Source organism: Cricetulus griseus, chromosome 3, assembly GCF_003668045.3.
Source record: "Cricetulus griseus strain 17A/GY chromosome 3, alternate assembly CriGri-PICRH-1.0, whole genome shotgun sequence".
Taxonomy (NCBI): Eukaryota; Metazoa; Chordata; class Mammalia; order Rodentia; family Cricetidae; genus Cricetulus; species Cricetulus griseus.
Window position 1 is genome coordinate 274,082,720 of NC_048596.1, and position 22,223 is coordinate 274,104,942.

The 22,223-nt window shown below is 40.8% G+C and overlaps 1 protein-coding gene across 10 annotated transcripts in view; it reads right to left on the reverse strand.

Annotated features, from left to right (window-relative positions):
- Nucleotides 1-22,223, reverse strand: part of Uimc1 (ubiquitin interaction motif containing 1) — an 82,138-nt gene that overhangs the window by 56,199 nt on the left and 3,716 nt on the right. For 8 of the 10 annotated variants that reach the window (XM_027409830.2, XM_027409831.2, XM_027409832.2 and 5 more), the window contains one exon: nt 12,462-12,613. In XM_027409830.2, the coding sequence (XP_027265631.1) occupies nt 12,462-12,605 (144 nt within the window). In that variant the 5' untranslated portion in view covers nt 12,606-12,613. Of the gene's footprint in view, nt 1-12,461; nt 12,614-16,222; nt 16,376-22,223 lie in introns of those variants that run through there. The other 2 variants (XM_027409829.2, XM_027409834.2) reach the window with 2 other exon arrangements.

Genomic DNA, 22,223 nt, shown 5'->3' on the forward strand with positions numbered 1-22,223 from the left:
ATGGAAAAAACAAGATATTCCATGACAAAACCAGATTCAAACAATACATATCCACCAATCCAGCCCTACAGAAAGTTCTGGAAGGAAAACTGCAACCCAAGGACGTTAACTACAACCAGAAAAATATAGGCAATAAATAAACCCACTTTATCAACAGCCAAAAGGAAAAAGGGATAGAATCCCACATATAATCTCGCCACCATCACCAAATCAAAAACAAACAAGAATGAACAATAATCAATGGTCATTAATATCCATCAACATTAATGGTCTTGACTCCCCTATAAAAAGACACAGATCAGCAGAATGGATAAGAAGACAGAATCCTTCCTTCAGCTGCATACAAGAAACACACCTCAACTTCAAAGACAGACAGTACCTAAGAATTAAAGGTTGGGAAAAGATCTTCCAATCAAATGGACCCAAGAAACAAGCGGGGGCAGCAATCCTAATATCCAACAAATTGGACTTTAAACTAAAATCAGTCAAAAGAGATGAAGAAGGTCACTTCCTACTCATCACAGGAGAAATCCATCAGGATGAAGTCTCAATTCTGAACATTTATGCCCCAAATACAAAGGCATCCATGTTTGTAAAAGAAACATTACTAAAACTCAAATCACACATAAAACCGCACACACTTATAGTGGGAGACTTCAATACCCCACTCTCACCACTGGACAGGAACACCAGACAGAAACTTAACAAAGAAACAAAAGAACTAATAGAAGTTATGGCGCAATTGGACTAACAGATATCTATAGAACATTCCATCCAAATACAAAACAATTTACCTTCTTCTCAGCGCCACATGGAACCTTCTCTAAAATCGACCACATACTTGGCAACATAGCAAACCTCAACAGGTACAAAAAAACTGAAATAACCCCGTGTCTTATCAGACCACCATGCTTTAAAATTAGAATTCAACAACAACACGAACTACAGAAAACCTACAAACTCATGTAAATTAAGTAACACCCAATTGCACAATTCATGGGTCCAGGAAGAAATAAAAAAAAGAAATTAAAGATATCCTATAACTCAATGAGAATTCGGACACAACATATCCAAACCTATGGGATACTTTGAAAGCAGTGCTAAGAGGAAAGTTCTTAGCACTAAATGCCCACATGAAGAAACAGGAGAATAATCACACTAGAGAATTAACAGCACAACTGAAAGCTTTAGAAAACAAAGAAGCCAATACACCCCGGAGGAGCAGACACCAGGAAATAATCAAATTGAGGGCTGAAATCAATAAAATGGAAACTAGGAGAACAATACAAAGAATCAATATAACAAAAAGTTGGTTCTTTGAGAAAATCAACAAGATAGACAAACCTTTATCCAAACTTACCAAACAACAAAGAGTGAACATGCAAATTAATAAAATCAGGAATGAAAAGGGGGACATAACAATAGACACAGAGAAAATCCAGAGAATCATCAATTCATACTTTGAAAACCTATATTCCTCAAAATTTGAAAATCTAAAGGAAATGAACAATTTTCTGGACAGATTTCACTTACCAAAATTAAATCAAGAACAGATAAGCAACTTAAATAGACCTATAACTTCTAATGAAATTGAAGCAGTCATTAGAAGTCTCCCAACCAAAAAAAGCCCAGGGCCAGATGACTTCAGTGCAGAATTCTACCAGAAATTCAAAGTACAGCTAATACCAATCTCCTCAAAGTATTCCACACAATAGAAGCAGAAGGGTCATTACCAAACTCTTTTTATGAGGCTTCAATAGGCTTGATACCCAAGCCACACAAAGACACAACTAAGAAAGAGAACTACAGACCAATATCCCTCATTAACATTGATGCAAAAATTCTCAATAAAATATTGTCAAATCAAATCCAAGAAAACATCAGAGAAATCATCCATCCCAATCAAGTAGGCTTCATCCCAAGGATGCAAGGATGGTTCAACATACTAAAATCCATCAATGTAATCCACCATATAAACAAACTGAGGAAAAAAAAAAATCACATGATCATCTCACTAGATGCCGAAAAAGCCTTTGACAAAATCCAACACCCCTTCATGATAAAGGTCCTGGAGAAATCAGGGATAACTGGAACATACTTCAACATAATAAAAGCAATATACAGCAAGCCAACAGCCAACATCAAATTAAATGGAGAGAAACTCAATGCAATTCCTCTAAAATCAGGAACAAGACAAGGCTGTCCACTCTCTCCATACCTCTTCAATATTGTCCTTGAAGTTCTAGCTAGAGCAATAAGACAACAAAAGGAGATCAAGGGAATACAAATCAGAAAGGAAGAAGCCAAACTCTCACTATTTGCAGATGATATGATAGTCTACATAAGTGACTCGAAAAACTCTACCAGGGAACTCCTACTGATAAACACCTTCGGCAAAGTGGCAGGATACAAGATTAACTCAAAAAAATCTGTAGCCCTACTATATACGGATGACACATTGGTGAAGAAAGAATCAGAGAAGCATCACCCTTTACAATTGCCACAAACAACATAAAATACCTTGGAGTAACACTAACCAAAAAAGTAAAAGACCTGTACCGTAAGAATTTTGAGTCTCTAAAGAAAGAAATTAAAGAAGATACCAGAAAATGGAAAGATCTCCCATGCTCTTGGATAGGCAGGATCAACATAGTAAAAATGGCAATCTTGCCAAAAGCAATCTACAGATTCAATGCAATCCCCATCAAAATCCCAACACATTTCTTCACTGACCTTGAAAGAACAATTCTCAACTTTATATGGAGAAACAAAAGACCCAGGATAGCCAAAACAACCCTGTACAATAGAGGAACTTCTGGAGGCATCACCATCCCTGACTTCAAGCTCTATTACAGAGCTATAGTCCTGAAAACAGCTTGGTATTGGCACAAAAATAGACAGGTAGACCAATGGAATAGAGTTGAAAACCCTGATATTAACCCACACACCTACGAACACCTGATTTTTGACAAACAATCCAAATATATACACTGGAACAAAGAGAACATCTTCAACAAATGGTGCTGGCATAACTGGATACAAACATGTAGAAGACTACAGATAGACCCAAGCCTTTCGCCCTGCACAAAACTTAAGTCAAAATGGATCAAAGACCTCAACATAAACCCAGCCACACTGAACCTATTAGAAGATAAAGTGAGAAATACTCTTGAATTAATCGGTATAGGAGACCGCTTCCTGAACATAACACCAGTAGCACAGACACTGAGATCAACAATTAATAAATGGGACCTCCTGAAACTGAGAAGCTTCTGTAAGGCAAAGGATACAGTCAGCAAGACAAAACGACAGCCCACAGACTGGGAAAAGATATTCACCAACCCCACATCTGACAGAGGGCTGATCTCCAAAATATACGAAGAACTCAAGAAGCTAGTCTCCAAAACACCAAACAATCCAATTAAAAAAGGGGGTACAGAACTAAATAGACAATTCTCAATAGAGGGATCTAAAATGGCTGAAAGACACATAAGAAAGTGTTCAACATCCTTAGCCATCAGGGAAATGCAAATCAAAACAACTCTGAGATACCATCTTACTCCTGTCAGAATGGCTAAAATCAAAAACACCAATGACAGTTTATGCTGGAGAGGATGTGGAGAAAGAGGAACACTCCTCCACTGCTGGTGGGAGTGCCAACTTGTATAGCCACTTTGGAAATCAGTATGGCAACTCCTCAAGAAAATGGGAATGAGTCTACCACAAGATCCAGCAATTCCACTCATAGGCATATACCCAAAAGAAGCACAGTCATACAACAAAGACATCTGTTTAACGATGTTCATAGCAGCACTATCTGTAATAGCCAGAAACTGGAAGCAGCCTAGATGCCCCTCAACCGAAGAATGGATGGAGAAAATGTGGAGTACACAATTACACAATGGAGTACTACTCAGCAGAAAAAAAAAACAATGGAATCTTGAAATTTGCAGGAAAATAGATGGAAATAGAAGAAACCATTCTGAGTGAGGTAACCCAATCACAAAAAGACAAACATGATATGTACTCACTTATATGTGGATTTTAGACATATAGTAAGGGATTACCATCCTACAATCCACACTGCCAAAGAAACTAGTAAACAAGGAAGACCCTAAAAGAGACAAACTTTGTCCCATGGAGAAGGGGAAAGGGTCACCATCCCGAGCAAATTGAGAACATGGGAAGAGGGGGGAGGAAGCTACGAGAGTGAGAAGGGAAGAAAAGGAAGGATGCAGAGGTCAAGAGGAAGCAGAAAGGTTGAGTCAGGTGTAGATTAGAAGAAAGGACATATGACAGGTAGGGTTTTAGTTGGGAGGTGGTAGGGGAGGAAGGGAGGGAGAAGGGAACTGGGATTGTCAGGTAATTCAATCTTGTTTGCAATTCAAATATATAAAAAAATAAAAAAAAAATTAAAAAAACTGGCCAATCTCCAAAATACTAGTAGACATATACCCAAAATCAGAGACACTTGGTTCAGTAAGTGCTTGAATTCAGTATATTCATGTATTATAAATCATTTTTTGGCCACTGGTTGGTGAAAAGAAAAAGGAAGTAAAGTAATTCTATAAAATCAATAGAAAACCAAATATACTAACACCACTCCACATCAAAACTTAGAATGTAACACCTAAGAGACAGAATGGGCACTCTGAGGTTGAGGCCAGCCTGATCTCTACAGCGAGTTCGAGGACAGCCAGAACCATGTCTTAAAAAAACAACAAAACTTAATAAGTAGCACTGCAAAAGACCAAACAAGCTGGGTGGTGGTGGCACTCACCTTTAATCCCAGCACTCGAGAGGCAGAGGCAGGCAGATCTCTGTGAGTTGGAGACCAGCTTGGTCTACAAGAGCTAGTTCCAGGACAGCCTCCAAAGCCACAGAGAAACCCTGTCTTCAAAAAGAAAAAAAAAGGCCAAACAATAATCAAGATTAACAAAAAAAGAAATAGAGGGGCTGGAGAGATGGCTCAGAGGTCCACTGACTGCTCTTCCAGAGGTCCAGAGTTCAATTCCCAGCAACCACATGGTGGCTCACAACCATGTGTTATGAGATCTGGTTCCCTCTTCTGGTGTGCAGATATACATGGAAGCAGAATGTTGTCTACATAATAAATAAATAAAATCTTAAAAAAAAAATAGAGAAAGCAATTTTAAAAAAATAGCTAGGAGAAAAGCAGATGGAAGAGAATAGAGGCAAAGATGATACATGTATTATTGCGGATCCTGAAGAAGGAAACAAAATATTAAATTAAAATATTAAATTTCAGGTGGGGAGAGAGGGATGAGGAATCATGAAAGTGTCTACAGTTTTCTAAGAAAATGGTATGAACAATCAATTTCCCAGATACATCCTATAGTAAATGCTAAGCAAATAAAAGAAAGATTCCTAAAACATTCAGATTGACAGACATAATATCTGACCCTCAAAAAGAAAATTAGTAGATATCAAAGCAAAACTACCAAAAAGTAAATAAACAACAACAAAAAGAAAAACAACGCTAAAGGCAATAAACTAAAGAATTACAAAGCAAAAATGTTTAAACAAAGAATTTTGTATCTCATCAAACAAACATCGTAAACCATTTAAGAACTCAGGGCTGGAGAGATGGCTCAGAGGTTAAGAGCACTGACTGCTCTTCCAGAGGCTCCGAGTTCAATTCTCAAAAACCACATGGTGGCTCACAACCACCTTGAATGAGATCTGGTGCCCTCTGTTGGCATGCAGGCAGAATATTAAATAAATAAATAATCTTTATTAAAAAAAAAAAAAAAGAACTCAGAAAATGTTATACTTGTAATACCTTTTTAACAAATCTAGTAAACAAACGTCATTCATCCAAAAGTGATTAGAGAAACACCAGGAAAACAACTGCCAGTAAATATTTAATATATTTAATTTTAGATCTAAGAGTAAAACAAGATTAGGGACAAATACACAAGGAGCCAGTGAGATGTTTCAGCAAGTATGCAAGCATGTTGACCTGTGTTAGAGCTCTAGAACTCAAGTAAAGTGGGAAAGGAGGGACTCCACAAAGCTGTCCTCTAGCCTACATACACATTCTGTGACATAAACACTAATAAACTAACAACCACAAGAGTGTGAATTCGAATTCCTGGAAAGAAGCTGTCTGCAAAGGTTGATGTACTGATTAAAATTTGGAATGTTTTGGGTCCTAATTACAATTTACCTTGGGCTATCTCTGCCCCTTAAAGACACACTTTTTGCCTACCTCTATGTTGGACCTAACATCCTATGGCTAAGAGATGAAAACCTTTTGGAATATATTAACTTAACAAAAACCCTAGTTTTCACCAACCAAAGGGCTAAGAGCCATCAGATAGTATTTAAGATCTATAACTGAGATTCTGCAATTTTGCTATAACCACCTACTTAATGTGTCTACCAGTGAATTTTTGAAGTGCCTTGATTTCTAACTTTCTTTGTTCTGTTATCATAGAAATGTCATAAAACTGCTACCACACTAGAATATAGAATTTGGGGTAACTTCAATCTGTGTTCCCAGGCCATGGTCACACAATAATGGCTCAAGAATAAACTCTCTCATCCTTTTTCAGACATTAAAAAAGAACAATATATTAATGTTCTACTTTCTAATAGTATAGAAATTATGCTACTATTAAATAAAAAATATAGGAAAATAAATCCATCAACTACTACATAAATTGAAAGTAAAAGTCAAATAATACCAATCAAATCTGAAAAACCAGATAATAGCCAAAATAAGAAAAGACAGTTAAGAGGAATTATGAAAAACACACCATAAAAGTAACATTAGAAAAACACAAACAAATTCTATCAGTATTCCCACTGCAGAGAGGCAGAGAGAGGCAGAGAGAGGCAGAGAGAGGCAGAGAGAGGCAGAGAGGCAGAGGCAGAGGCAGGAGGATCTGTGAGTTCTAGACCAGCCTGGTCTACAAAGCAAGTTCCAGGACAGCCTCCAAAGCTACAGAGAAACCCTGTCTCAAAAAAAAAAAAAAAAAAAAAAAAAAAATTGAAAAGTGAAGATAGCAGTTGGAAAGCATAGGCGGGCAGATTGTGAGTTCAGGGCCAGCCTGATCTACAAAGTGAGAGACTCTGTCTCAAAGAAACAAGCAATATATTAAAGAACTTATAGGCAAAACATCCTTAGAAAGCAGAAAATTAAGGGCAAACCCTGAACACGGGTGCAAGATTTGGTCCTTCAAATCATCAGGTTCATTGAAGCATCACAAGAGTAAAGGAAACCAGAAGCAGAGATGCGGTTTGAATGTGAAATGTGCTCCCACAGGCTTGTATATCTGAATAGTTGGATCCCAGACAGTAACCTTGTCTGGGAGGATTGTAGAACCTTTAGGAGCTAAAGTCTCACTGTAAGAAGCCGGTCACTGGGGAAGGTCTTAAGGCTTTACAACCTGTCCTACTTCCTATTCACATTCTGCTCTCTGAGTGTAGATGCAACGTAAACAATAATTTACCCTTCCTGCTACCAAGCAGCCTTCCTTGCCTACTCTCATGTCCTCTCTGCCATGATGGGCTCTGTGACTTTGGAGCTGCAAGACAAAATAAGCTCTTTCTCCCTTAAGTTGCTTTCATCAGGGCATTTTATCACAAGAGTAAAGCAACCAAGACAGAACCTGGTACTAAGAAGTAAGGTCCTTGCTATGATAAGCCTGTCCATGTGGTCCTCAGGCCTCTGGACCTGGTCTGTGGGGAGAAATATGGAAGTGTTTGGAACTTTGTGTTAGAAAAGCCGGAGTGCTATAAACAGAGCTCAATGGACTATTCTAATGCTGAGAAAGATCAGAGGGATGGCTCAGAGGTTAAGAACACTGGTCTTCCAGAAGTCCTGAGGTCAATTCCCAACATCCACATGGTGGCTCACAGCCATCTGTAATGAGATCAGAAGCCCTCATTTGGTGTGGAGACATGCATGCAGACAGAATACTGTTCACATAATAATCTTTAAAACAAACAAACAAAAAAAAGAATGAACGAACAGTGGTGCTCAGGTCAGAAGTTTTCAGAGGAAAACAATGATTATCAGGAACTAGAATAGAGGTCATTTATGTCACATTTTGACTAGGAATCTGGCTCATTCTGCCTGTGTGCTGAGAACCTGAGTAAATTTGAATTTAAAGACAGTAAACTGATTTGTTTGGCAGTAGGAATTTTAACACAGAATTGTATCTAGCACTAAAAATTGTGCTACAGTGGAACACTAGCAAAGGTGTCCTCAGGACAAAATCCATTGGAGGCTGTATTATGAAAATCAAATGCATTTAAAGGAAGAAAACCTAAACTGAAGGGACTTCCTACTCCTCAAAGCAACTACTTAGCAAAGTCTCTTCAAGGTCAGCACTCAACAACCAATACAGCTGTACTCCACTGGAGTCAGCTACATCTTGAGCTGACAGCAGGATTGGCAATGCCTTCCTTTGGTACTCATTTTAGAAGCATGCAAGAAACAAGATTAAAGAGGTCACAGAGTCCTGTATTCCATGTTTTCTGAGGGCAGCTGAGGTCAGGCAATGTGTTAGGGTCTGAGTCCATATAAGGAGACCCTGAGCCACATATGAAGCCTAGGTTGCAGTGGACACCCCAGAATACTGGAGGTGCCAGGACCATAGGATGAAAAGGGATGAAAGCATGGGTTGGAGCCAACACGAGAGAATGTGCTAGCAGGGCGTTGGTAGTGCACGCCTTTAATCCCAGCACTCAGGAGGCAGAAGTAGGCGGATCTCTGTGAGTTCGAGGCCAGCCTGGTCTCCAGAGTGACTGCCAGGATAGGCTCCAAAGTTACACAGAGAAACCCTGTCTTGAAAAACCAAAGAGAGAGAGAGAGAGAGAGAGAGAGAGAGAGAGAGAGAGAGAGAGAGAGAGAGAGAGAGAGAATGTGCTGAAGGCAGCAGAACCAGAGCCCTATGCACGCTACCACCTTTACATGTTAAAGAGAAGGCATTCCCTGGCCTCTTGTACACCACACAACATTTTCTTGGTTTCTCTGGTACTTTTTGTTTAGAGTACTTTAGTTCTTGGGTACTTCTGAGCTTTGTGGGGGTTATTTATTTTTTTGTAATTTGTTTTGTTTTGTTTTTGATTCAGGGTCTCTCTGTAGCCCTGGCTGTCCTGGAACTCATTATGCAGACCAGACTGGAATTGAACTCACAGAGATACATCTGCCTCTGCCTCCCAGTGCCAAGATTAAAGGTGTGCCACTACACCTGGTGGTTTTGTGTTTTACAATGCTAGCAAACCTAGGAAGCCATTACTCATGCTAGGCAAATGTTTGACCACTGGGCTATACCCCAGGTAAGACATTTTCTTCAAGAAATATTTAAATGAAGCTAAGCATAGTGGCTCATACCTTCAATCTCAGCACTAGGGAGGCAAAATTATGAACATCTCTGTTAAGCCAAGGGCAGCCTGGTCTACAATGCAAGTTCTAGGCTGGTCAGAGCTACATAGTGAGACTGTTACATAATGAGACTAGGTATCAAAACGTTAAGAACACTTACTGCTCTTACAAAGGACCAGATCAGATAGCTCATAGGTGCCTATAACTCAGTTCCAGGCAATCTGACACCCTCTGGACTCCACAGGCACCTGCATGCATATGGCACATACAAACTCATGCAACAACAACTTACATACATTAAAATAAATAATAATTTTTTAAAAATAAAAGAAAAACTAATGCAAGTGTTTTCTAAGAATGCTAAAGGCTAAGCTCCACTGACAGGTACTTAACATACAAAATTACTGCTCTCCAGAAAAGCATAGTTCAATAATAGAGGTTAAAAAATTTCATGGCAGGGGTCAGTGAGATGGCTTAGAGGTAAACATGCCCGCCACCAAGTCAGATGGTCTGAGCTTAATCCCCAAACCCACATGGGAGGAGAGAGCAAACTCCAAAAAGTCACTCTCTAGCATCCACAAGCATGCATCTACACACATTCACACAAAACAATGAAAATTTAATTTTTAAAAATTTTAATAGGGTAGCAATTTCAAAGAGTGACAAATAATACCACAGAAATAAGCACAAGTTCTATGAACCATAAGAAATCAGGAAACTGACCTAGCCTTAGAAGACCTACAACGGAAACCAAAAGAGCTGATACCCAAGCTGAAAACCAGCTGAAAAGCACAAGAGGCAACCCAAAGGTCAGAAGAAATATGGACTAATCCATACTGACTTTCAAGTGACAAAACCAAAAAGTTGTTTTTCCTAATACTAACTGCTCCTTAGTATTCTAAAGTCATTTAAAGTATTTTTTCCTGGGCAGTGGTGGCACACGCCTTTAATCATGGCACTAAGGAGGCAGAGGCAGGCAGATCCAAGTGAGTTCAAGGCCAGCCTAGTATACCAAGTGAGTTTCAGGACAAAAGGACTACAATACAGAGAAACCCTGACTCCAAAAACCAAAATTTAAAAAAAAGTCAAGTATTTTTTAAAATGCAAAAAAGCTAATTGGGGAGGTGGGAGTGTATAGAAAGATGTCTCAGTGGCTGAAAGCACTTCCTGTTCTACAGTTCAGTCTCAGCACCCACATCGGGTGGCTCAGCCAGCTCCAGGGGATCTAACACTCTATCCTGGCCTCCTGTGGTACCTTAACTCACATGCAATATACTCACACATACACTAAGGAAAAGGGCTACACCAACATGGAAATCAGATCAGTGTCTTGCTCAACCATCATCAGAGAGGCTTCCTTCCTATAGCAGATGGGACTAAAAAGAGATCCACAATGGACAAAGTGAAGAGAGTAAAAGACCTTGGAACTCCCAGTCCTAAAGAGGGTGCCTCATCAAATCCCTCCCTCAGAGTTCAAGGAACCCTGCCAAAGAAGAGAAGGAAAAATTATAAGAGCCAGACGGGTTGGAGGACACCAAGAAAAACAAGCCTTTCAAACACAGCAGGACTAATGCATACATAAACTCAGAGACCCTGACAGCATGCACAGGGCCTGCACAGGTCTCAGTCAGTTGGGGTCCCAGTGCTGTGAGGAAAAGTGGAGACAAGTCTCCATCCCTTACCCAGAAGCTATCTCTAATTGATAACTGCTCACAAAGGAAGACTTAGTTTTCTCCAAACAAGTTTCACTAGTTATACAAACCACTCTTAAGGACAGATCCCATGCCCAGCAGTAGACAACTCAAAACAAACTCAATGGCATTTCTGGAGGTTCTCTGTCTCATAATGCTTTGTCTGGACACTACTTTTCTTTTCCCTTACAGGTCTTTTGGGAATACATTACGGTTTTCGTATTGTGGTATTGTGTTTTTTCAGTGTGTGAACTTGTGTCTCAGCATCTATTATGTGCTTCTTGGGCTTTTTCTTTGGCTCTTTTTCTTCTGTTTGTTATTATTTTATCTTACTATTATTTTTAGATGTCAGTTTGTATTCTAATGAGAGAGAGAAAGAGTCTGGATTTTGAGTGGGTGGAGAATTGGGGAGGATCCGGAAGGAGTTGGGAAAGTGGAAACCATAAACAGAATAATCTGTATAAAAAAAGATTTAAAAATATTAAGATTTAAAAAGGAAACCAAGGAAAGTAAAATAAATACAGCAATGAGTAAAAAGGGAAAACAATAGGAGAGGAACACACTAAAATACCAAAGTTTCTGCAGTAGTGATTACAAGATGTTCATGCTGTGCCTCATTCCATGGGAGTAGGGTCATACTCACAAACAGCCACACACACACAGACACATATACCTAAATAAACAGTTGCAATAAATGAACTGAAATCTGGGGAGGAAAAACAAGGCAGAAGAGACATTTTAGTCTATTGCAAAAATCTACATTACAGATGAACAGGCATAGACATGGAGACTGAAACAGACAGACCTGAGTGTCACTTTAAAGGAAAAACCTAAAGCATGTGGAAACCAAGTGGGGTAACAGATGAAAACAAGAATCAAAGGTGACTCTGAAGGTGATAGAGAAAAATGAATGCTTTTCCCATTGAGTCACGTGAAGCTCTAAGACCCAAGGACTGGTTCATAATGCACTGGAACTCACCTAACGAGCAGATAAAAAACAAACAAACAAATAGGAAATAAGTAGAAGGTTTAAAATCTAGAAAACTCTCTCTCCTGGAAACCTTTCTTGGCTCAGTTGGTAATGTGCTTCCTTAGCATGTACAAAGCCTGGGTTCCATCCCAAGCAACACTCACATTTCCTTTTACTTTCCAAACACAAAAATTACCCTGTATATTTGGTTTAACTTACTCTAACAGTTCTAAAATATATTGGGTTGACATATTACAAAAAGGAAAACTATAATTCATCCCCAGCTAAAGAGCATGGCTACTTTCTTTTAAATAACCCACAATTCCACTTAGAAATCAAAAGAAAATCAAGTAAAAACTGCGACTGTGAAGGTACAGTTGAAACAAACCTTTGTGGGTAAAGAGGCCTATGTGAGACCTACAACTCCATGTCAAATACTCACCTCCCCATCACTATCAGATATCACTATGAGTAAGTCCTCAAGTCTACGCTTCTTCTTCATACTGACAGAACTGGTAGTTTCTGGATCCTTCTCCAAGTTCTGGCTTTCAGAGGCTTCTTTAATTTTTTTCTTTCTTCGTGGCATCTTTTTACCTGAAATGCAAGTTCAATAATTTACTCAAAGTAAATGTTTCCAATCTAGGGTGTTCTAGAGGTTGGCCTCAACCTTCTAATTTGGTCATACAACAGCTATTTAAGGGAAGTAACTCTAGATTTTAGACTTTTCTACTGTTCATTAAAAAATTTACCTTTTTTCTGTAAAAGAATATGTACACATATGCATATACATATCTATGGACACATGTGTCCATATAAATACATACAAATAAATCTAATCTCTCTAGTGAAATTTCAATACCATAAAAACAATTTATCTTGGTTTCTTTTTTTTTAAGAATTTATTTATTTATTATGCATACAACATTCTGCTTCCGTGTATTCCCCTTATCTTGATTTCTTATATATTAATTTAAACAACTGATTTCTTCAAGTATACAGTAACAATTTACCCAAATGATCTTTTTAAAAAATACTAATGCTCGGGGCTGGAGAGATGGCTCAGAGGTTAAGAGCACCGACTGCTCTTCCAGAGGTCCTGAGTTCAATTCCCAGCAACCACATGGTGGCTTACAACCATCTGTAATGAGATCTGGTGCCCTCTTCTAGTATGCAGATATACATGGAAGCAGAATGTTTTATACATAATAAATAAATAAAATCTAAAAAAAAAAAAAAAAAAAAAAAAAAAAAAACTAATACTCTTAAGGGCCCAGGACCAGCCAGCATAGAAAGACTTGGTGGACTTTGCAGAGCCCCCGTTGAGGGCCCTACCCTGCCTGGGGAGTGGTGGGTGGATGGGGTGGGGGTAGGCTGGGGTGGGGGAGGAGGGTTGGGGGTGAGGGGAGAGGGAGAAGGGACTTGAAATAAGCTTGTTCCCTAACTAGAACTAATAAAATAAAAAAAACAAAAAACAAACAAACAAAAAACTAATACTCTTAATCAGGGGAAGCAGCTCCCAGTCCATCAGGAAGATCACAAGGTGGAAGACAACCCAGACAACATTAGTACAGTCTCAAAATTTTAACAGCCAAAACCTCACTACCTCAATCTGATAGCCAATGTTTACAGATTTATGTGATAATTATGTTAGCAATATATTTAGAGGTAAAATATTGAATTATTCCTCAAGATAAAGAAGAATAGGGCAAACATGTCTGCTTTGGCTGTGTCTTGTGTCTATAATACCAGCTTACTTGCAGGAGGACTGTAAGGTAGAAACAACACTGAACAAAATAGTGAGATCATGCCTCAGAAACAGAAGGAAAAACAATGTTTGCTTTCAGCACCAAAGATTATACTGGAGTTTCTAGGTAGGTTAATTAAGGTGCCTGGGAGGCCAGCAGGTGGCAGCCCCTCACACTAGAGTTACAGGTAGCTCTAAGTCACCAGGGGGGCACAGGGAATTTAATCAGTATCCTCCAGAAGAACAATCAGTTCTCTTAACCATGGGCACATCTTTCCATCCCCCAATTCCACTTTTTAAAAAGAATTATTTATTTAAGTTTATATTATGAGTGTTCTGCCTGCATGTATCATATGTACCACTTGTGTGCCTGGTGCCTTCAGAAGACATAAAAGGGTGCCAGATCCTCTGGGACTGAAGTTATTCACAGGTGCTAAGAACCAAACCTAAGTCTTCTATGAGCATAATAAGTGCTCTTAACTTCTGAGCCATCTCTACACCAATGGTTCCCAATCTTCCTCATGCTGCGACCATTATGCTGCGATCATTCTTGTAGTATGAATTCCAATTGTTCTTAATGATAAAAACCCGGAGTTAGCTATGGGGGTTGGGGGTGAAAGCTGAAGGATCAGAGAAGCAGAGTGACCAGCCACTAGAGTCCTTACCTCTACCAATGCTCAGACCAAAGGGCCGATCCTGTCCTCAGTCTGCATCCTCAGACTGACTTGGTCTCTACCAATCCTCAAACTGCCCTGAACTGTCACCTCCTGTCTCTCTCAGCTGAGTCAAATCACCCCTGTCTCTACCCTGGTGCGGGATTAAAGGCATGGGATCCCAAGTGCTGGGATCACCTTTGTGTGAACTCTGTTTCTCTTTTAGGCAGATTCAACCTCGTGTATAGCCCAGGGTGGCCTTGAACTCACAGAGATCCATTTGCCTCTGTCTCCCCAGCGCTGGGATTAAAGGTTTGCACCACCACTGCCTGGCCTCTATGGCTAACTAGTGACTTGGCTCTGCACTTCAGGCAAGCTTTATTTGTTATATCATAAACAAAATATCACTACAGTTCCTCATGTTGTAGTGGCCCCCAACCATAAAATTATTTGTTTTGCTACTTCATAACTGTAATTTTGCTACTGTTGTGAATCGCAATGTAAATAAATGCAGGATATCTGATATGTAACCCTTGTGAAAGGGTCGGTTTACCCCAAAGAGATCAAGATCCACAGGTTGGGAACCAATGCTCTACACTCTGAGTTCAAGGCCTCCAGCTTGGTCTACAGCTCTAGTTACAGGACAGCCACGCTACAAAGGAAAGCCCTGACTCAAAATAATGATGATAATAATAATCTTATGAATAAATTTAACATAGAAACATATAAAATTTAAAACTAAAAATTTTACAATATTCCTTAAAAGGAGGCAGAGATTAAACTCAGTGGAATGGGTGTGTGTGTGTTCATACCCACAAGTGCCCACACACAGGCAAAAACAGATGTCCAACACACCTTGAGCAGTAATAATAGTTACCATTCACTTCTAGGTCTATCACACCCATTACAGACGTTACTCCTCCCAAGAGTTCTTCCATGGTGGACACCACTACCTAATAAGTAAGGGGAAAAAAAAGAAAAAGAAAAAGAAAAAGAAAAAGAAAAAGAAAAAGAAAAAGAAAAAGAAAAAGAAAGGAAGGAAGAAGAAAAGAAAAGAAAAGAAAAGAAAAACCGGTAGCTGGCAAGTGGCTAAGCTGGGAAATGACATATCATTATCTGATTCCAAACTACTTGCTTTGACTCAACTACAAAGCACTGTCTCTCATAACAAAACAAACAAAAACCCTAAATGTTGAGCTCTCTCTCTGCTCAGCGTTGCCGGTGTTTGACACAATGACTAAACTGCAGTTAGACTGGAGTCGAGCAGACACCAGGTTCACATCCCGAGGAGACCAGCGCTACTGACGACGGTAAGCAGTAAATGACACCCACTTCCTGGGAAAATCCTTCTCGGGGGCCTACGGCACGAGGATCCCGAGTTAGAGGCCATCTTTGGCACCAGTGAGTTCAAAGCCAGCCAGGGCCACTACCCAGAGACCCGGGTGCGGACGGTGTGCTGGGCGAGGAACTAGTGACACCAACAACCGAAGTAACGTGGAGGGAGGCGGCGGCCCAGTCGCCTGCCCGCTGAGGGTCCGTCAGCCCGGCTGGCGACGACGAGGAGCCCTCCCTCCCTCCCAGGAGGCCGCGCCGGGCGCCCGGGAGCCGCAGCCGCCCTCACGGGCGGGGGACACCGGGGGCTCGCAAGCCAGGCGGGCTCCAAGCGGCGGCGAGCGCGACCGCGCATGGGCTCCCGCCCGGCCGAGCGGCCTACTCCTGACGGGGCGCGCCTGGGGCGGAGAGCAAGAGGCAGGCGCGATGCTGACGGACGCAGCGAGAGAGCGAGCAGAGGCGAAGCCTACTCACCGCGGCGCCGGCCGTTCCGCTCGCTGAGCGCCTCCTGGACGCTGGGGGTCGCGAGCGGCCGCAACTCCTCACAAAGTGGAGAACCCGCCAGGCGGCGCGAACGGCGGGGGCGGGGCGAACCGGCGGGGGCGGGGCGGGAGGGCGGGAGGGAGGGGCGGGTGGGCGGGCGCGCAGGCGCGGGGCAGTGTGGGCGGAACTAACGACCCAGAACGGTCGCAGCCCTCAAAACCGCTTTGCCTAGAACCTGGTCGTGGTTTGAGGGAAAACGAGGAAAGTCACTAGGGTCCCCAAACACCTATAGTAAACCCTTCGAAATCAGCTCTGCTACATCAAGCCTCCTCTGGAACTTTATTTGCATGAATTCTGAATTACACTGAAATTAAATGTTCACATGGACTACTTAGAAACTCTCAGACGGTAAATTAATGGCTGATCATGTCGGTGTAAAAGGGAACACCCTGAAACTCAGCTAAGGCACCGTAGCAATTAGGACGGGCCACTTCTGAGGATGATCTCAGGTGATGAAATTTAAAATATGCCTCTCCCTCCCTCCCTCTCTCTCTCTCTCTCTCTCTCTCTCTCTCTCTCTCTCTCTCTCTTTTTCCCTCTTTTAATGTTTTTTCAAGCCAGGGTTTCTCTGTGAAGCCCTGGCTGTCCTGGAACTCGCTCTGGAGACCAGGCTGGCCTCCAACTCACTGAGATCTGCCTGCTTCTGCCTCCCGAGTGCTGGGATTAAAGAAAGGCGTGCGCCACCAACGCCCAACTAATATATGCATTTTTATGACAATGCCATTTGTAGAAAAAATACAGAAATGAGGCTGGAAGACGGCACAGTGGTTAGAAGCATGTACTGCTCTTGCAGAGGATACACATTTGGTTCCTAGAACCCACATAGGGTGGCTCACAAGTGCATATAACTCCAGCCCCAGGGATCCAATGCCTTCTAACATCTGCAAGTCTGGCATACACACACACACACACACAGATATTTTTAAAAATCTTAAAAATACTGAAACTTCTACAAGTGAGCATAAGAAGATATGTTTCAGGAAGTTCATTTCCTTGAAAAAAAATGCCAACAGCAGAAGCATCTAATGATGAATAAAACATGAAATATTCATACAATAAAATTCTACAATTAAAACTCAACTGGGGGAGAGGGAGGCCTGAAACACCGGCCCAGGAGCAGCATCAGAGGAGGCCCGAGGCTCAGGCCCAGGAGCAGGGCGTAACCACTGGATGAGATAACAGCAGTGGCTTCCAGAAGCTCTCACAAGAAGTTCCTATGGGAAAGAGCACCTGTGTCCCAGCCAGCATCCACCGCCATTCCTCGGTTAGAGATGCCCGGACGCTACAGCGACCACTGGACCCTCAGCCCCAGCTATACCTAGAGGAGCAATCACCAGAGCCGTGGTCCCGCCTCCAAAGGGAGGAACATCCACTAGATCCGCAGCCCCACCTGTACCTCAAGGAGCCTTGGGACCACTTCCACCAGGAGGAGCTATCACCTGAGACTCTGCTCTGCTAGCACCTGAAAGAGCAGTCACGGAGCCAAAGCCCCCAACTATACCAACTGGAGAAAGAGAGACCCCCTGAAGCACAAACTCCACCTATACCGATTGGAGGAAGAGATGCACAGACAACAAGGTTAGAACACGCTCAGCAATATGAAGAGCAATGCGGCACCACTAGAAGCTAGTGATGCTACATCAGCAAGACCTGAGCATCCCAATGCAGATGAAGCAGAAGAAAACGACCTTAAAAATAACTTTATGAGGATGACTGAGGCCCTTAAAGGGGAAATGAAAATTCCCTTAAAGAGAAGGGGGAAAAGACACAAAAAAAAAAAATTGGAAGAAATTGACAAATCCCTTAAAGAAAACCAAGAAAAAAGCAATCAAACAAGTGAAAGAAACAATTCAAGACTTGAAATCTGAAATAGAGACAATAAAAAAAACAAAAACCCAAGGAATCCTGGAAATGGGAAAACTGGGTAAACGAGCAGGAACCACAAATGCAAGCATAAACAACAGAATAAAAAATGGAAGACAGAATTTCAGTCGTTGAAGACATAGAAGAAATAGATTATCAGTCAAAGAAAATTTTAAACCCAATAAATCCTTAAAACAAAACATCCAGGAAATCTAGGACACTGTGAAAAGATTGAACCTAAGAATAATAGGGATAGAAGAAGGAGAAGAAATCCAACTCAAAGGCACAGAAAATATATTCAACAAAATCACAGACGAAAACTTTCCCAACCTAAAGAAAGACATGCCTATGAAGGTACAAGAAGAAGTTTACAGAACACCAAATAGACTGAGCAACAACAAAAAAGTCCCCTTTCCACATAGTAATCAAAACAATAAACATACAAAATAAAGAATATTAAGAGCTGAAAAGGAGAAAGGCCAGGTAACATATAAAGGCCAACCTATCAGAATTACACCTGACTTCTCAATGGAAACAATGAAAGCCAGAAGGTCCTGGACAGACATTACACAGACACCAAAGGACCACGGATATTCCATGATAAAACCATATTTAGAAGGGCAGTGGTGGCGCATGCCTTTTGTCCCAGCACTCAGGAGGCAGAGGCAGGCGGATCTCTGAGTTCGAGACCAGCCTGGTCTACAAAAGCTAGTTACAGGACAGCCTCCAAAGCCACAGAGAAACCCTGTCTCAGGAAAAACAAAACAAACAAAAAAAAAAAAAAAAAACATACAAAAGTTCATTAGATTCAAAGCACCACATCAGTCAGTGTTTCTTCCTTCGTGGGCTACAGAAAGTACTAGAAGCAAAACGCCAACCCAAGAGGTTAGCTACACAAATGAGAACATAGGTAATAGATAATCCCACTCGAGCAAATCCAAAAGAAGGGAAATATACACACAATATCAACAACAAAAATGAAAATAACAGGAACTAACAATCACTGGTCATTAATATATCTTACTATTAATGGACTCAATTCTCCTATAAAAAGACACAGGCTAACAGATTGGATACAAAAACAGAATCCATCCTTCTGCTGCATACAAGAAGCACACAACTTCACAGACAGACATTACCTCAGAGTAAAGGGTTATTTTCCAATCAAATGGACCTAAGAAACAAGCTGGTGTAGCTATCCTAATATCTAACAAAATAGACTTCAAACTAAAATCAATCAACAAAGATAAAGAAGGGCATAAGATCACAAGCACATGGGAACTGAACAATGATCATCTGAACCACCACTGGGTCAAGGAAGAAATAGAGAGAGACGTCCTAAAATTTAATAAAAATGACCACACAACATACCCAATTTATGGGACACAATGAAAGCAGTGCTAAGAGGAAAGTTCACAGCACTAAATGGCTACATAAAGCTGGAAAAATCTCACACTAACGAATTAATGCAACAACTGAAAGCTCTAGAATAAAAAGAAGCAAACTCACCCAGAAGGAATAGATGGCAAGAAATAGTCAAATTGAGGGCTGAAATCAATAAAATAGAACACAGAAAACAATACAAAGAATCAGTGACACAAAGAGTTGGGTCTTTGAGAAATTCAACAAAACAGATAAACCTTTATCCAAACCAACCAAAGGACAGAGAGAGGATATCCAAATTAACAAAATCAGAAACAAAAAGGGGGACATAACAACCGACACTGAGGACATCTAGAGAATCATCAGCTCATACTTCAAAAACCTGTCCTCCACAAAACTGGAAAACTTTAAGGAGATGAACAATTTTCTAGATAAGTACTACATGCCAAAATTAAATAAAGAACCGATAAACAACTTAAATACACCTATAACCCTTTAGGAAATAGAAACAATTATCAATAGTCCCCACCCACCCCCAAAAGAAGCCCAGCCCCAGATGGTTTCAGCACAGAATAATACCAGATGTTCAAAACAGATCTAATACCAATACTCCTCAAATTATTCCACACAACAGAAATAGAAGGAACATTGCCAAACTCTTTTTATGAGGCTACAGTTACCCTGACACCCAAACCACACAAAGACACAACTAAGAAAGAGAATTACAAACCAATTTCCTCCGTTACCATAGATGCAAAATTACTCAATAAAATACTGCCAAAATGGCCGGGCGTTGGTGGTGCACGCCGTTAATCCCAGCACTCCAGCGGCATAGGCAGGCGGATCTCTGAGTTCGAGGCCAGCCTGGTCTCCAGAATGAGTGCCAGGATAGCCTCCAAAGCTACACAGAGAAACCCTGTCTCCAAAAACCAAAAACCCCAAAAAAAAAAAAAAAAAAAAAAAAACATACTGCTAAAACGAATCCAAGAACACATCAGAAAAATCTTCCACCATGACCAAGTAGGCTTCATCCCAGAGATGCAGGGATGGTTCAACTTATAAAAATCCATCAATGTAATTCACCAATAAACAAAGGGAAAAAAAAACACATGATCATCTTGCTAGATGCTGAAAAGGCCTTCAACAAGATCCAACACCCCTTCATGATACAGGTCTTAGAGAGTAGGGATACAAGGAACATAAAGGCAATATACAGTAAGCCAGCAGCCAACATCAAAGCAATCCCTCTGAAATCAGGAACAAGACAAGGCTGTCCTCTCTCTCCATATCTATTCAATATAGTACTCAAAGTTCTAGCCAGAGCAATAAGACAACAAAAGGAGATCAAGGGGATACAAATTGGAAAAGAAGTCAAACTCTCGCTATTTGCTCATGATATTATAGTTAACGTAAGTGACCCCAAAAATTCTACCAGGAAACTCCAACAACTGGTAGACACCTTCAGTAATGTAGCAGATACAAGATTAATTTTTAAAAAATCAGTAGCCCTCCTATATACAGATGATAAATGGGCTGAGAAAGAAATACGAGAAATATCATCCTTTACAATTGCCACAAATAACACAAAATATCTGGGGGTAACGCTAACCAAAAAAGTGAAAAACCTGTATGAGAAGAAATTCAAGTCTTTAAAGAAAGAAAAGATAAAAGAAAATGGAAAGATCTCCCATGCTCTTGGATAGGCAGGATCAACATAGTAAAAACGCAATCATAACAAAAGTAATCTACAGATTCAATGCCATTCCCATCAAAATCCCAGCACAGTTCTTCACAGACCTGGAACGAACAATACTCAACTTCATATGGAACAACAAAAAACCCAGGATAGCCAAAACAACCCTGTACAATAAAGGATCATCTGGGGTCAGCACCAGCCCTGAAATAATGAAAACAGCTTGGTATTGGCATAAAAACAGACAGGTTGGCCAGTGGAATAGAATCGAAGACCTGATAACAACCCACACACCTCTGAACACCTAATTTTTGACAAAGAAGCTAAAAGCATATTCAACAAATGGTGCTGGCGTAACTGGCTGTCAACATGTAGAAGACTGCAAATAGATCCATATCTATCACCACGCACAAAACTCAAGTCCAAATGGATCAAAGACCTCAATATAAATCCATGCACACTGAACCAGATAGAAAAAGAATTAGGAAATACCCTTGAATGCATACGCACAGGAGACCACTTCCTAAATGCTACAGGAGAACACTAGTAGCAACAATTAATAAATGGGACCTCCTGAAACTGAGAAGCTTCTGTAAAGCAACGAATGTGATCAACAAGACAAAACAGCTCCCTACAGAATGGAAAAAGATCCTTGCCAACCCCACATCTGACAGAGGGCTGATCTCCAAAATATACAAAGAACCCAAGGAACTAGACAACAAACTACCAAATAACCCAATTTAAAAATAGGGTATAGACATAAATAGAGAATCCACGAGAGAACAATCTCAAATGGCTGAAAGACACTTAAGGAAATGCTCAACATTCTTAGTCATCAGGGAAATGCCAATCAAAACAACTCTGAGATTCCATCTTACACCCATCAGAACATCTGAGATCAGAAACCCGGATGACAGCTTATGCTGGAGAGGATGTGGAGTAAGGGGAACAGTCCTCCATTGCTGGTGGGAGTGCAAACTTGTGCAGCCACTG